Raw genomic sequence first — 17,900 nt, forward strand, 5'->3', positions numbered from 1 at the left:
GTCTGCAGGACCCAATGAGATATTTTTGGTAGGCTTTTCCACTCTGCCAGAAATTCTACTAAGGGTACCAGTCTCTCGAGACTGGCCTCTGGTGTAACTTGAGCAGCAAACGCAGCGCCCTGTAACGGCACACCGGCAGGGAACAACTGGTCTAACCGCTCTGAAACCCACCTCAGAGGGAGCGAGCATCCCTCGGGAAATCGCTCACTGGGACCGCCTGCGCCCCGGCATGAAGGCGGGGTTGGCAGAACGGGCCCCTGAGGGCACCGAGGAAGAATGGGCACCGTAGAAAGAGGTGCACACCTTTCCGCCTCGGTGGGGACCACCCTCAGTGTCCTGCGAGCCGTGGCGCCAGGACTTCTTCTTAGCCGAAGCCTTCTTAGCTAATATAACGGTCCTCAGATCAGTTCTATTACTGGGAGATTTCGGCTGAGAGTGCCGCGGCTGAGCCCACTGTCCAGCAGGGGGAGCACGAGACGCGACACTCTGCTTCAGAGCCCTATATGATGAGCTCGCAGACGGCCGGGGCTGCTCCCGCCCAGGCGCCCCAGGGACATGAATTTTTAAAGGGAGAAATTTCTTAAAAGCTGTTGTTTGCTTTTCCTTCTCCTGGAATTTATCGATGACAGAATTTACAGCATCGCCAAATAAACCCAGGGGGGAGAGAGGAGTGTCTAAAAGGAAAGCTTTTTTTTTTTCTTTTATATTTGTCTGATTTAACCACAGATGTCTTTCTGCGGCCACCAGAGCTGCCATAGATCGACCCACTAGCTTGGCCGACTCTCTGGTTGCGCGCAGGGAAAAATCAGCAGCCTGACGCAGTTCGCAAACCACGTCAGCGCTGACCTCCTCACTCTCACTCACGTCCCTCAGCAGGTCAGCCTGGTATGCCTGCATAATAGACATAGTATGCAGACATGACGCAGCCTGACCCGCCGCCGAATACGCTTTACCCACAAAAACCGAAATATTTCTAAGAGGCTTGGTGGGTAATGCCGTGGCCTTAACAGATGACGCAGCCTCGAGGGAGAGAAAACTCGCAAGCGTCTCTTCCACGCGAGGCATAGCCGAATAACCATATGATTTTGCCCCCACAATATTAGAATATGTTTAAGTCTGGGGACTAAACACTCTATACGACACCGTTTTTTTCCACGATTTCGTCACCTCAGTGTGGAGATCGGGAAAAAACGGCAAGCACCGGTGTGGAGGTTGCACTCGTGACGGCAAAAATCTCTCATCTAATTTTGATTTAGAAACAGACTCCTGTCTAGTCACTGGCCATACAATGCTGAGTTTTTCTACAGCTCTTGTTAATACCTCCACTAGCTCATCACTTTCGGGAGTGTAAGGTGGCGAATCCTCCACATCTCCCTCATTTATAACTGGTGCCTCAGCCCGAGCGGAAGAAACCGCAGCGCGTGCTTCCCAACACGGGACTGAGGCACTGGATCTCACAGGTGAAGGGAGAGATAAGGCAGAGCCCGTCTCTAACCCCGCTGAGAGATCCATATGCGATCCCCACCCATCCTAAGTCAATTTACTGCAGTAATTCCTCTCTCAACCAGTAGAAAATGCTTTGAACACCTGATTATGCATGAAAAAAAAACCGTCATAAACCGGAAAACCAGCAAAATTTTGAAAAAAAACGTGATATAAATTTTTGGTCAAACCGCCCAGCACTAACTAGGCCTATTTAAAATCGTATTTGGTTGTAGAGTGCCTTAGCGCACTAGCGTAGCCAGAAAAGCGTCTATGGGTGTGCATAAGAAAAACTGGGTGTGCCACATTTATTGTCAGATTAATGTGCAAAAAAACCTTGACCCAGCGTATCACTAACTTTACAGACTAGACTGGGCTGATGTGTAAAACTATACTCAGGCTCGCCACATGCAGTGCCTAGTATAAGTGAACACACCCATGCTAAAGTTGACTAAAAAGAGGAATACAAAATCATCTTTTGGAAATTTATCTTAATGCCTTAATTTAAAAAATGAGGAAAAATCAAACCTTTAAGGACACCAATTTTCTTTGTGAATGGATAATGTATCGTAAATAAATAGGGGTGGTGATGGCGCAGTGGATAAGACACATGCCTTTGGTGTGAGAGACCCGGGTTCGAATCCACTGTGAGACACCAACGTGTCCCTGAGCAAGACACTTAACCCCTAATTGCTCCAGAGGCGTGCGACCTCTGACATACATAGCAATTGTAAGTCGCTTTGGATAAAAGCGTCAGCTAAATGAATAAATGTAAATGTAAATAAATGTTCTTCCTTAAAATACAGGTTGCATAAGTCAGGACACCCCTATGTTAAATTCCCTTAGAGGCAGGCAGATTTTTATTTTTAAAGGTCAGTTATTTCATGGATAAAGTTCCCATGGCCTTTGGGATTAAAATAGCCCCACATCATCACATACCCTTTACCATACCTAGAGATTGGCATGGGGTACTTTCCATAAGATCATCTCTCAAAGCAAATCAAACCAGTTATAGGCTAACTGAAATAAAACCATGCCAAACTCTAGGTATCTCTAAAATAAAATAGGCTAACTGAAATAAAACCATGCCAATCTCTAGGTAATCTCTGTTCACTTATGCTAGGCACTGTAAACATAATACTAGGCCTATATAAAATATAACTCCGGGCTCAACATTAAGGCTTTTCGTGCGTTTGTTGTTCGAACAAGTAAATCGGTTATTCACTTGTCCAAGTAAAAAAATAGCTTGTCCAGAAAAAACTATTATTTTTGTGTGTTGTAAATACAATTTATTCCGAAACAATATTCCCATCAGTGTTTAGTCAGCTTTTACATATTTAAATCTGCATATTTATGATATTTTAACCTTTATATGAAGAGCATTTTTCCCTAATCGGTGTAAATATATGCTTCATCATTCATTTTAAATTCTTAAATTTGATCAATAAATTCAATTAAAATAATAAGAAACTATATGGCTGTTACCAATCAAATTAATTAATTTACACTGAAATTTTACAACTGCATTAAATAAATGTTATGAGATTGTTTTAAATATTTTTTGAATATTCAAATAGAATGATAGCCTACTTTTAAACACCAAACTAAACTACCAGTAGGGGGGGGCAGGTGACCGTCTTAATGAGTGAGTTATTGAGTAATTTATTCAAATGATTTGTTCAAACAGCTGAATCGTTCAGGAATGAGGCAGTTGTTTAATGGGTCATTGAATCTTTGACTCAACCGATTCAAAGCGCTGAATCATTCAGTAATGCGGTTATTTTTTCCGGTGCGATGCGCTGTGGTTCTGCTGTGATCTTTGTTTTGAACTATTTTCGCTGCTCAAATAGAACAAAAACATTCAATATTGTGTTTAAAATGTAAGTGATATTAATTACCTTGTTTATTGAACTGTCATATGAAATTGTCACATTTTCTATTGTGAGAGAGTGTGAGAGAGAGAGAGAATGGTCACCCTGTCTGCAGAACATGCACAAAAAAAAAAAAAAAATCGCTGCAATAGGGTGTAACACTTCAAATCTGCCGAGTCGTCTTGTGTGACCATCACACACTGTTGTAGGAAACGCAAGGCAAGTTAACTTTGACCTCAATACTACTAAGCCTGGGAAATAATTGGGCACAAAATGTTATTTTGAGTTGAAATATTTGATCTCACTCACTTGACATAAACATGAAGCTTCCGCGAAGAAAAGTTTGCAGCAAGTGGCTTTGAGCCAAAGACGAACGAACAAGTTCAAACAAGACTATTAAAAGTGACATTTAAGAGATAATAATGTTTATTCATTGTACACTTTGTTTTGTTTTTTTACCACATTACGTTGATTACAGGGACATATTGAATTGAGATTAATGTTTTAAATCTTATCCGTTAAAACCATTTTTTACAGCGGACAAAACTCATCCAGACAAGATGATCGCAACAATATTATCAAACTCAGTAAACAATAAATCAATTCTTATTTTATTTTCAAAACAATCAAAAATGGTGATGCAAGACGGCAAGTTGTATTTGAATGAAATTAGAGCGCACGTGTCCTTTGTAGGGCTGTAGCGATACACTAATCTCACGATACACGATATTCAGCTCACGATACAATATATATCACGATATTCAGCCAACTATACGATTCGATATAATTCGATACACTTACATCATTTTCTGAAAGATGTAAATGGAACAGAGTGATTTTGGTGACATCTTATGAGTGTTCCATTTACTTGGATTGAATTAATTGAACTGAAAACTAAAAAAATCAATTACACAATATATGTCTGTGCTGAGGAGGGGGTGGTTTTGGGGAGTCTGCAGCGAGAGAGTGAGGGAGGAGCCGAGGGGTAAGTAAGTGGGTCAAGTACAAAATGACGAACACCTGTCTCTGATTGCAGTAATTGGTGTGGGGAGACCGCATATAAGCTGGCTAGTGCAAGAGAGCGGGAGAAAGAAGGACTGGGGGACTCGTACGAACACTCACGACCTGCTGGCTGACAAAAGGACTGAGTTGCACATCGGAAATAGTTGTATGAATTGACTGAGTTTAGACATCGGGAAGAGTTTGATAAAAGTGAACTGAGAGCTGAGCCCAGTGGGAAAGAGTGTCTTTATATTGTGCTGTAGTTTTACTACGGTGAACACACATGTGGTGCACCTTTTCTTTGTTTTGTTTTTTATTAATAAATTGTACGAGTCCCCGTTACGCCGACCATTGTCTTGTTTCATCCCACACAAAGAACCTTCGTTACACTGGTGCCGAAAACCCGGGATGGAAGTAGAAGCCGCCGCCAGACAGCCTCCGCCCCCGTTTGCGGATGTCATCCACGCGCTCGCGGGTCTACACCAAGAACAACATCGTGCCCTGCTGGCCGTGAAGGAGGAACAGGAGCGCCGGTTCGAGGCGCTCCTCCGAGCCCAGCAGGAGGACCGCGAGGAACGGGCCAGACCATCAACGCCAGCTTCAGCCTCGGCCCAGACCATCCCCCTGCACAAAATGGGTCCGCAGGATGACCCGGAAGCCTTCCTAGACCTCTTTGAGAGGACGGCCGAGGCCTGGGGCTGACCGCCCGGGGACTGGCCAGTGCGGTTGATCACGCTGTTGTCCGGAGAGGCACAGATCGCCGCACAACAGCTGCCAGTCCCGAACCTACTGGTCTATCGAGACCTCAAGCGCGCCATCTTACAGCGGGTCGGCCGGACCCCTGAGCAAAGCAGACAGCGCTTCCGGACCCTTGAGCTTGGGGAGTCTGGTCGATACTTCGTCTTCGCGCAACAGCTCCGGGACGCGGATACCGGTGAGGATAAAGGGGGGTACTTTTCAGGCTTTGGTGGATTCAGGCTGTAACCAAACCTCCATCCATCTGTTTCAACCTGGGGCATTGGATAATAGCCGCATGGTTAAGGTGAGGTGTGTGCACAGGGAAGTGGTGGATTATGCCTTAATGCCGGTCACGATCCAATTCAGGGGCCAAAAGCATAGGGTGGAGGCAGCCGTAAGTCAGCACCTCCGACACCCGCTAATTTTGGGGACCGATTGGCCGGGGTTTAAAGTTTTACTGGGACATTTATGTGCGGGTGTTTCTGGGCTTAAAAGGAAGCGGGGGAGGAGAGCGGTCGCTCAGGTGGGAGATGCTGTACCGGAACATCGGAACCTGCACCAGAGGATCGGAACGCTATTGAAAGACAAGATCTTTCTGAGCTTGATGACTTTCCTCTGGAGCAGTTCCGAGATGAAACGCTTAAAAATGCCTTTGATCAGGTCCGCACGATCGAAGGGCAGCCTCTCCACCCCGACTGGCCTCTTTCATATCCTTATTTCGCAATTATAAAAGATAAGTTGTATCGGGTGACCCAGGACGCCCAGACAAAACAAGGTACAACGCAGTTATTAGTTCCGAAGAGAAGTCGGGAAATGCTTTTCTAGGCGGCTCATTGTAATCCGATGGCTGGGCATTTAGGGCAGACAGCAACACTAAATCGTCTAATGACCCGTTTTTTTTGGCCGGGCATTCACAAGAACGTGCGTGTCCTAGTGGATTATGCATCGGCGATACTCAGAAGCAGTGCCGCTTCGCAATATTTCCGCCAAGAGCGTAGCAAGCGCACTGTTTCAATTAATCTCCCGGGTGGGAATCCCAAAGGAGATTCTCACCGACCAAGGCACGGCGTTTATGTCACGAACTATTCGCAAACTTTATGAATTATTGGGCATTAAATCGGTTCGCACAAGCGCCTATCACCCAAAAACAGACGGACTGGTCGAACTTTTTAATCGCACGTTGAAGTCAATGATTCGGAAGTTCGTACAGGAAGACGCCAAAAATTGGGATAAGTGGCTAGAACCCCTCTTGTTCGCTGTACGCAAGGTCCCCCAAACCTCCACGGGGTTTTCCCCCTTCGAGCTTCTTTATGGGCGTCAGCCCCGCGGTGTGCTGGACGTGCTTAGAGAAACTTGGGAGGACGGACCTTCGAATAGCAAAAATGAAATTCAATATGTCATGGACCTGAGAGCAAAACTCCACACTTTGGGGCGGCTTTCTATGGAGAATTTGTTACAGGCCCAGGACAAACAAAGTTGGCTGTACAACAGGGGGGCTAGACTACGCAAATTTGCACCGGGAGATAAAGTACTTGTATTACTCCCCACGTCCAGTTCGAAATTACTCGCGAAGTGGCAAGGACCCTTTGAGGTCACACGGCGAGTTGGGGATCTCAACTATGAGGTCGTTCGTACAGATAGGGGAGGGACACATCAGTTTTACCACCTCAATCTCCTTAAAAACTGGAGCGAGGCGGAGTCAGTGATGTTGGCAACGGTAGTGAGTGGGGAGGAGGATCTTGGTCCAGAAGTGAATTTAAAGTCTCAATCACTCGCTCTGGCCACTGGTGGAGACCACCTCTTGCCGTTCCAAATCACTGATATATGTAATTTACAAATGGAGTTTGCTGATGTGTTCTCGCCCCTGCCCGGCCGAACCGATCTCATTCAGCACCACGTTGAGACAGAGCCGGGTGTAGTAGTGCGCAGCCGGCCATATCGCTTACCCGAACATAAAAAGAAAGTAGTTCAGGAAGAATTGAAGACTATGCTGGACATGGGGGTAATAGAAGAATCCAACAGTGAATGGGCAAGCCCGATAGTTTTGGTACCAAAACCTGACGGCTCGGTCCGGTTCTGTGTGGATTATCGCAAGGTGTCGAATTTCGACGCATATTCAATGCCTCGGGTTGACGAGTTGCTTGATCGGCTCGGCACCGCTTGATTTTATTCAACACTGGATTTAACAAAGGGATATTGGCAGATCCCCTTAACTCCAATGTCTAAAGAAAAAACTAGTGATGCACCGATGTGAAAATTGTTGCCGATACCGATAACCGATATTAATATTGCTGTTATGCCCGATACCGATGTCGATATCTTTGTATAGAAAACACTTTTTTTTGATAATCAAAATAAGAGATATTTTCCAAAACACCTTTATTTATTTTTTACTTTTGTAATTTATTTTCAGAAATGACTGATATTGGGCACCTTTACCTGTGTGCAAAATATGTAATCAGAAAAAAAATATTTTTTTAAATAAAGGATACAAGCGTGTCCTGAATTCACACTATGAAAAAGCCAACCCTGAATATTCTCAATAAACATCTAACTCACTTGAGACCAAGTCACTGTATTCTGTGAACATAGTAGGGCAGTACTGTACTTTAAAGTTTGAACTGTTGTACAAAGGCAAAAGACCTTAACTTCTATTTTATAGCACAATGTTATTATGAACAGTCAGGCTGCGATGTCAAGATTGCAATGCTTGAATAAGTTGTGCGTGTGTGTGGCGCGCGCGTGTGTGTGTGTGTGTGTGTGTGTGTGTGTGTGTGTGTGTGTGTGTGTGTATGAGAGAGAGAGAGAGGCGCGGGCGCAATCGATGTTATGATAACACTTAAAATGTAAGCAATATTGACCCTATTAGACTCACTACGATACAAATGACTTCACGTGTATAAAAACACGTGTATTCACTGTTCACTGTTTCCACTGTTTGATCGCGCCCGCGCCTCTCTCTCTCTCTCATACACACACACACACGCGCCACACACACGCACAACTTATTCAAGCATTGCAATCTTGACATCACAGCCTGACTGTTCATAATAGTCACAGAGCTTCAGAGCTAAGGCGGGGCTACAGATTAGGTGTCCCTAGAGAACTGTTTCTAGTAGTTCCGCATTGTAATGGATTTGCTTTTTCGTCGGTTGTTTGACATGGATTTTAACTAGGGTTCAACAAAAGGTAGGCTTTAAATTACCACATTCCTGCTGCTGGTGTATCAATGGGTGTGTCGTTGCCTGCTCTAATGCAGCGCTTGTTGCTGGATAAGTTGTTGATTATGGCTCGAAACGTGTTTGTGTCTAGTTTGTGAAGTAGCATCGCTAGCTAAAGGCTACCGCTAGCTATTACTGGGTTTTAAAGATTATCCTTTTTATGCACCCGTGTCGTGTGTCATTCTTACCATTGATCTTGGCGTTTACGTTTCAAAGCCATTTCCACCATCATTTCCCCCCGAGAGTATGCCGTTATTCAATAATCTAACAAAATTAATCACTATGAAACATGTAACTTACGTGTGTGGCTGAGGTGATTTAATTGCTACATCACAACCCCGTAACTCCAGCGTGGCAATACTTTGATGGTTGGTCAGAACAAGGCAGAGTGCCGTAACTTGCCGCCTCCAGCACCTGCTTCAGCACATTATGTGTGTAATGTATGCGCTCATGCAAAAACAAACATCCCCGCCCCCACACTAACATCTAAGCCTACACACACGTCAAATACACAAGAATGATTATCGGCCTGTTCACATTGGCCCTATTTTGACATCGAAACGATACCGATGTGTAAAAAATTGACCATATCGGCCGATATTATATCGGCGGCCGATATATCGTGCATCACTAGAAAAAACTGCCTTCACAACACCGTTTGGATTACACCAATTTGTCACTCTTCCTTTAGGCTTGTTCGGGGCTCCGGCAACCTTTCAGCGCCTGATGGACAGAATTCTCCGGCCGCATGCTGCATATGCCGCTGCGTACTTGGATGATATTATCATCTATAGTAGTGATTGGCAGCGTCATATGCAGCATTTGCGGGCTGTCCTTGGGGCGCTGCGAGGAGCTGGGCTCACGGCCAACCAAAGAAATGTGTGATTGGGCGTGTGGAGGTTAGGTATCTGGGCTTCCACTTGGGTCATGGACAGGTGCGTCCCCAAATTGATAAGACTGCAGCAGTTGCGACCTATCCGAGACCTAAGACCAAAAAGGAGGTTAGACAGTCCTGGGGCTAGCGGGATACTACAGAAGGTTTGTGCCTAATTATTCGGACCTCGCTAGCCCGCTGACTGAACTAACTAAAAAGGATGCACCAGATACAGTCCAGTGGACGGAGCGGTGTCAGCAGGCCTTTACCCAGATAAAGGCTGCTCTCTGTGGCGGACCGCTCTTACAGGCTCCTAACTTTTCTCTCCCTTTTATTCTGCAGACGGACGCGTCGGACAGGGGGATGGGTGCAGTCCTGTCCCAGGAGATAGAGGGTGAGGAGCGGCCGGTGCTGTACATTATTCGTAAGCTCTCTAAGAGAGACTAAGTATAGCACCATTGAGAAAGAATGTCTTGCCATCAGATGGGCCGTTCTCACCCTGCGCTAATATCTCTTGGGACGGGAATTCACCCTCTGTTCGGACCATGCTCCCCTCCAATGGCTCCACCGCATGAAAGATACCAACGTGCGGATCACCCGTTGGTATCTGGCGTTACAACCTTTTAATTTTCAGGTGATCCACAGGCCAGGGGATCAGATGGATGTGGCTCTCTTCCTCTCCAGGAGAAGGAGGGGGGGGGAGGCTGCAGGCCGGATGGCTCCCCGGCCTGAGTCGGGCGGTGGGGGTATGTGATGAGGGGGGCGTGGTTTTGCGGAGTCTGCAGCGAGAGAGTGAGGGAGGAGCCGAGCGGTAAGTAAGTGGGTCAAGTGCAAACTGACGAACACCTGTCTCTGATTGCAGTAATATTTATGTATCGATACTCGCGGCTTAAAAATCGATACTTTTTGGGGGGGAAAAATATCGATTTATATTTAGGGGTGGGAATCTCGAGGCACCTCACGATTCGATTCGATTACGATTCAGAGGCCTGCGATTCGATTCTAAAGCGATTATCGATTATCTGAATCTTTTTGTGTGTGTGTGAATATAAATACTTTGCTTTAAAAGTACAAAGCAATGACCCATAAAGAATTAAAGTACAATATATTTTATTAAAATTGCAAAGAACCAACAGGAAAATAAATGTGTGCTTGAACTAGCAGCATGAGCATACTTGTAGTAAATTAATAATATAACAACAACAGGTGTTCTGACGGTTCATGCTACCCATTGAGATGTGCTACTTACTGGTTATGCACATGTGCAGACTCATTTTTCTTCTGCTTACCACGCCCATAAATCTATGCATCCTTGCTGTGGAGACTTGTAGGAAACTTTGACAGGTCAAAGATGAATATTTGATGATAATTTTAACTTTTCACACCCGATTTAAAAATAAAAACAGTACATTATACTGTACTCTTAACTTCGAATTTTATTATAATTTTATTTCATATAATAATATAAATTTTACTTGTTATATCAAATGTGATAATTGCTAGTTCATTTAAAATATCAAAATATGCCCCCCATACACTTACCCTGATTAAAATGAAATAACAATGTCATAATATTGTGAGATTTACACCATTATGGAAACAATAGAGAATGAATCAACATTATCTGTGATCGATTCGCGTTTGGGTAGCATTTTTCGACAAGGCAGCAGAAATCGTCTGAACACCGATACAGCCCAGAGCCATAGAGAGACACGGCTCTGGTACAGCCGAGTGTTTTTCCTCCTCTGGGTGGAAACGTGTCATATGGCTTCTCATATTTGTCGTGTTGCCGAAATATTTTAGTTTTATTCTACAAAGCTTACAACTAGTGTGGCTCTTGTCCAGCTCCTTTCCCCCTTCAACTTCATAGAAGCCAAAATATTTCCACACGTCGTCAGCTTTTAACGAGGAGGGTGTTTGGATTTCGCACTCAGCCATCGCGTCTCTGTTATGTGCACACGGCACAGACAGACGGTCTTGGCACTGCACTTCCGCGCTTCAGAGTTCCGTCTTTTGCGTTCCGTCAATATTACGTCATTATAAATAGGCTACATATCTAAAAAAAAATAAAAAAAATTTATTTGAAAATCGATTTTTGACATTTGTGAATCGATTCAGAATCGTCCACGTCCGTATCGCGATGTATCTAAGAATCGATTTTTTCCCCCACCCCTATTTATATTGCAGAATCGATAAAATTGCTCAGCCCTTTGGTTGCCCTAGGCGAGATTGAGTTTTGTGGGCTGCAATATTAATAATATTACATGTTTTGTTTCTTAGAAATGCACAATTGACAGTAGCTTGAGTTGACAGTGGTAGTAGCCGAGCCGAGGTAGTAGTAGAGTAAAGGATGCATATGTAAATTTATGTTCATTAACAAAAACAGTAACATCTGTAAACATTTTAACAACCAGCGGTTAGAGTTCTTACTAGAACCAAGAAGTATGGACATACTCCCAGTTCTGTCAACACTGCATTGGCTCGCTATTAAACATTGGATACATTTTAAACATATCACTAAACCGTCATTAGGTGTTGCCAAGCGACCGTCTTAATGAGCGAGTCATTGATTCATTCGTTCGAACGACTGAGTCATTCATGAATGAGACAGATTTTTATGGATTGATCATTGAACCTTTGAGTCAACCGATTTGTTTAAAATGCTGAATTATTCAGTAATGAGAAAAGACATTGCTGTGAGATGCGCGATGATTCTACGCGATGATTCTGCTGTGATCTTTCTTTAACTATTTTCGCTGCTGAAACAGAATAAAAACAGTCAATATTGCATTTAAAATGTAAGTGGCTTAATTGTAACAGTTTATTGAACTGTTGTATCAAATCAATATCACAGTTTCAATCGTGATGGTATTCAGGAAAGAGCACTCGTCATGTGAGGTTGCTTAACTGTTTCATATGTTAAAAAAATAAAAACTCCATATTTAAAATGTTTAAAGGCAGTATATTGTTAACATGTTTTCTTTTTTGTGTGCTGAGCTCATTTGTTTACATTTCACCTCGAGAGGCTGCACGAGCCTCATCAGCGCAACCTTGTTACCATCAGTAATTTATTATCCACTATCAATCGCAACTTACAATAAATGTAATAAAATCGGAATAATCTCCTTTTAGTGATTCCCAAGTTAGGGTCAGTTGTCAATTGCACTCTGACAGGAGTTTAACCCTTCCATTGCTGTGTGCTTTGTCCTGCATTGAAGGATAAGACAAGGACTTTTTAACAAGTTTGATTAACAAAGTCATAGAACCAGTTTATTTGTAGTGCACTGACAACATAGTTTTAGATAATTTATTTAATAATTAGATTAATAAAAATATAAAAAAGACCTTGAGATAAAAACTGTCCTCATGTAAAAGATATCTTTGCACTCATTTTAAAGTGACCTATGACATTCAATCACATGAAATCCATCTAAATTTAAATGATCTCATGGATGTGGCTGTTGTGGTTCACGGTCATTGTGGCACCAAGTGCTTCAGTAAATGTGGCGTATTCAGACGACTTTGATGTGTTTCTTTTACATTTATTGTGTTTTACATTCATATTGCCCGTCGTGTACAGTTACCCTAAAGGCACAGGGGTGGCGGTGCCACCGGTTTGGGCCCGTCATCGCAGCTTGCAGCTATATTTTTGCGTTTGTGTCCATTCAAGGGCAAGGAAACGCGAAAGAGGAATCAATTCGGTGGTCGAACACTATTTGAAATACGCCTCTCTCCCCCTCTCCCTCTCCCTCTCCCTCTCCGTGCGTGCGCGCGCTTGTAAGTGTGCACAAAGATAACGTACGAGTCCCGATTTTCGCCTCTTCTTCCGCGTTTAAAATTGTTTCAATGTGTAAATTGGCAAGGCAAAACACGTCTTAAAACATTATAAACTTTCACTCTATGATGGTTAAATTTAGCAGTTAATTCGCGACTCAACTGCGATCCATTCCACCCCTATCGATAAGGAATCCTAAATCTCTTACTGACGTTTTAAAGTAAGATGCTAATGGGCTCATATCTAAAAGGACCTTAGTCATGACCTACAGTCATTTGGCTCACCAAAAACAATGACCTCTGTTCGCCATGCAGTTTTTAATATAATTTAAGCACGCTAAAAGAGAATCCAAAGATTTCGTAGGGTGCCTTAATACAGTTGAGTGTTGTTGGCAAAACAGTGGAATGATACCTCATACTTTATAAAAATGCTCCCAAATGGGAGGAGATACAAAGAAAAAAGTGTGGGAGATAAAATATACAGGTCCATCTCAAAAAATAAAGCTCATTATTTCCATAATGTAATGATAGAAATTAAACTTTCTTATATTTTAGATTCATTGCACACCCGTTTCATAATGTGCTAATTTTTTGAGATAGGAATTTTGGGTTTTCACGAGCTGTATGCCAAAATCATCAGTATTAAAACAATAAAAGACCTGAAATATTTCAGTTGGTGTGCAATGAATCTAAAATATATGAAAGTTAAATTTTTATCATTACATTATGGAAAATAATTAACTTTATCACAATATGCTAATTTTTTGAGAAGGACCTGTAGACCCTCTTGGGACCCCCCATGGACGCCGTCGTTTAGCGCAGGTCGAATTTCCATAATTTCCACAAACAAACAACACCCCAGACCGAGAGTCGGCCACACAGATCAGTGACATCTTAAAAGTTTTAAATGTGACATTTATGGGCTATTGGGCATCTCAGTACAGGCTGGGCCGGATGGCATGGAATGGAATGATAAAGCAAAGAGAGAGGTTTGGCCTGACAGCGGAAAAACGTCTTTTTAACATTTTTTTGTGTTTTGCTAGGCACTGCAATTGTTGTTACCCAGTCATTTATCCTGCAGGCACCAATCCTAATTTCTGAACATTCTGCCTGGCTTTGACCTTACCAATATTTGACATATCATTTATTGAAACACAAAAGCATCCATCAATTATAAAGAAGCCATAATTACCTGTAGTGTGCTGGATCCAGCATTTCTCATGGAGGTCAATATCTGTTCCACCCTATTCGGGTCCCTCATGCTCACTGAGCTTTTTGTTAACTCGGGAATCTGTGAAATTGTGAATTAAAAAATCTAAGCATTATCAAGCCATCCAAGAAGGTTTTTAAAAACAGGAGGCAACTGATGAAAGTTTTAAGTTTTATTCTGCCTTAAGATTATAAAATTACTCAACAACAAAAAAAGACAGAGACGCTTAAAAAGACAAGTAACAAGACACTTACTGCTCTTGAGTGAATAACTTAGTAGCTTGAGCTAATTCACCTTTTTCCCACGCCACATGACGCTTTGTGTGAATTATGGGAGTAACTGCCGTTAAACTAAGCAATCAGCGATTTGTTCACTTTTCTAATCAGCATCTTGATATGTCACACCTGTGAGATGGATGGATTATCTCGGCGAAGGAGAAGTGCTCACTAACACAGATTTAGACAGATTTGTGAACAATATTTGAGAGAAATAGCCTAGGCCTTTTGTGTACATAGAAAAAGTGTTAGATCTTTGAGTTCAGCTCATGAAAAATGGAGGAAAAAACAAAAGTGTTGCGTTTATAATTTTGTTCAGTATGTTCATATTTTGTTCACTGAAATAACATTTTCAAAATCCAAGTTGTGTATGATGTGTTACAAGGGTAGGTGAATAAATTACAGGTGGTGTGACATCATCAGGTCACATGACCAGGAAGTTAAATAGATGTGCATTTCAAAAATGCATTAAAAATAGACAAAATAACATTTTCAAAATCTACGTCGTGTATGATGTGTTACAAGGATTAGTGAATAAATTGCAGGTGGTGTGACATCATCCGGTCACATGACCAGGAAGTTATATAGATTTGTGTATTTCAAAAATGCATTTAAAATAGACGAAATGACATTTTTAAAATCCAAGTCGTGTATGATGTGTTACAAGGGTTAATGAACAAATTACAGGTGGTGTGACATCACCTGTTTCTATCAGGTAAAATTAAATTTTGTAGTACAATGTAATAACCATGTACCCATTCATAGTGAATATCTCACTCACATATGTAGACCTATTTGATTAAAATTATGTTTTCCACTTAATTCACATCTTATTTGTATGCTTTGCGTGGTTTTGCATCTTGGAATGCATTTTGTGTGTGTGTGTGTGTGTGTGTGTGTGTGTGTGTGTGTGTGTGTGTGTGTGTGTGTGTGTGTGTGTGTGTACTTTAGAGAATGTCCAACATAAAACCTACTTTACCGCACCCTGCAAGAGTACAGGAGAGACCAGCTCATTAATAAAGGATATATTCTGCAGTTTAAACTTTACAAGTTTCATTTTACAAGTGAATTGTCATGCCTGCGTTTCCTAAAATCATCGAACCACTGGCACCATGTTGCTTAGGATGCTGTAGGGAAACACAGCCCACCAAATGTGTCGATCAAATTTATAAGGTACAGATTAGAATAAATCATTGCTAATTGACAATTTCTTCCTATCGCATCTTTTGTCTTGCACTGACTGATGTGCAACGGATTAATAGTTGATTTGTTCCGTTAATTAACTGTTTATTAATTTAGTAGTATGAGCCTTCAGCTTTCATAACTTTATGAGTTGAGTAAAGTTGGCAATAAATTCACAGATTCGAACTTCCCGGGTCATTAAATCATGAGCTAAAAATTGTTACTACACAAATAACACCTCTTTTTAACCGTAGTAACTAGGGATGTTAACGATTAATCGACGATCGATTAATTGACGATATAACATGTAATCAATAAAATTTATCGATCATCGATTAAGCAGGCTCATGGACGTGTGTGCTGCTCAACCGCGAAACATGTAAAGCGAGCGTGCTGGAGTTATGTTTGGGACCATTTTACACCATCATGACTATAAGTATGCGTGTGCATTTGTAGCCTTTTGTTTTTTGCAAATGTAAGTTGTAATATTTTGTTTATTTTGTGTAAGTCTATCTATATCTGATTAATCTCATATAGGATGCATTTGGTTAAAAATGTATGTAGTAAAGTGTACGGTGATCCTCTTCAGGCAATTCACGACTAATAATGACTATTGGGACTGTCATATTACATAACATTATAAAGAGAACAATATTTTAATAAAACATTGAATTATTTTGGTTTAGCTGCTGTGTCACGTTGCTCCAGGAAGTGCGCGTCCACAACATGAGTCTTTCTGAATGGCACGTAACTTAGTTGAAATTCACTTATGCATTCTCGTAATTTTGTGCAGATATAATTTGTAATATTATGTTTGTTTTGTCTTTTATTTATTAATCTCACATAGGATGCATTTCATTGAGTTAAATAACGCGCTAGCAAAGTGCTCCAATTTACCGGTATTCATTCAGTGCATGCAGCTCAAAAAGCAATGCACGACTAATAACAACCATAGACATGATGTCTATGATAACAACGATGATTGGGACTGTCATACAAAACATGAGAACACCATTTTATTAAATCATTTTTAATTCATTGGGTTTAGTTGCCGTTTTCAGTGCGTTGTTCCAGGAAGAGCCCGTCCACGACAGTCACACATTCTGACAAGCACGCATCTGAGATGCCGTTGATGACACATTGTATCAGTCGTTATTTGATAATTCAATAAATAATTTAATTTAATGATCAATGACATCGAAACATTTTACAAACCTACTAGCCCTTTATTTTAAAAACCATTCTCATTCATTTGGTAACGAACATGTAGTTTTGAGCAGCATTTGCAGACTCTGTCATGCTGTTGGACATATGCCACTGCAGTATATTGCAGTATTAAGGCTAACGATTAATCGATTAATTGATCGTTAATTTAAATGACAATCTATCATGGGAATTTGTGAAAATTGACATCCCTAGTAGTTAACTTAGACAAGCAGCTTATACCTAATTTTCCTCAAAACGAGCTTTCCTTCGCAGTGGACAAAATACATTGATCTCTATGCGCAGGCGGCTGAGAGACAGATCCGAAGGGACCGTCTGCAAAGTGCAAAGTTTCGTTACTACGAAAACAGTCAATAACTTCACTGTCACACACTATAGTGTCATAAAAAATTTCAGTTTACACACCACTGCTGTCCTGATGGTTATACTACAACACTTATTTTGGTATAAAAGTTTTTTTGCATAATTTTTATGATTTTTATTATGAAAAATATTCAATAACTTCATTGTAATTCACTGTATTGTTGCCAAATTCAGTTTACACATCACTCACTACAACACTTATTTTGGAAAAACAATTTTTTTAATTTTATATACAATTGTAAATGTATAATTTTGATGATTTTTATTATAAAATAAATATTGAATAACTTCACTGTAATTCACTGTATCGTTGCCAAATACAGCTCACACATAACTGCTGTCCTGTTGGTTATACTACAACACTTATTTTGGAAAAAAATATATTTTTAATTGTATATTGTAAATGTATAATTTTGATGATTTTTATTATGAAAAATATTCAATACCTTCATTGTAATTCACTGTATTGTTGCCAAATTCAGTTTACACATCACTGCTGTCCTGTTGGTTATACTACAACACTTACAACCCCAAATCAGAAAAAGTTGGGACATTTTGTAAAATGCAATAAAATCAAGAATCTGTGATTTTTTCATCCTATTTAACCTTTTATTAGCTGAAAAAAGTACAAATAAACGTTTGCCAATGTTTTCACTGACCAACATAATTTTATTTTGTAAATAT

At 41.3% G+C, this 17,900-nt stretch overlaps 1 protein-coding gene across 5 annotated transcripts in view; it reads right to left on the minus strand.

Annotated features, from left to right (window-relative positions):
- The window catches only part of LOC143701868 (cytosolic 5'-nucleotidase 3-like), a 204,230-nt gene that overhangs the window by 102,632 nt on the left and 83,698 nt on the right, over positions 1 to 17,900 (minus strand). For all 5 annotated transcript variants that reach the window (XM_077195560.1, XM_077195561.1, XM_077195563.1 and 2 more), the window contains exon 2: positions 14,155 to 14,253. In XM_077195560.1, the coding sequence (XP_077051675.1) occupies positions 14,155 to 14,223 (69 nt within the window). In that variant the 5' untranslated portion in view covers positions 14,224 to 14,253. The remainder of the gene's footprint in view (positions 1 to 14,154; positions 14,254 to 17,900) is intronic.

This window comes from Siphateles boraxobius, unplaced genomic scaffold (genome assembly GCF_051911475.1).
Source record: "Siphateles boraxobius isolate OS27281-9 unplaced genomic scaffold, OSU_SipBor_1 33, whole genome shotgun sequence".
Taxonomy (NCBI): domain Eukaryota; kingdom Metazoa; phylum Chordata; class Actinopteri; order Cypriniformes; family Leuciscidae; genus Siphateles; species Siphateles boraxobius.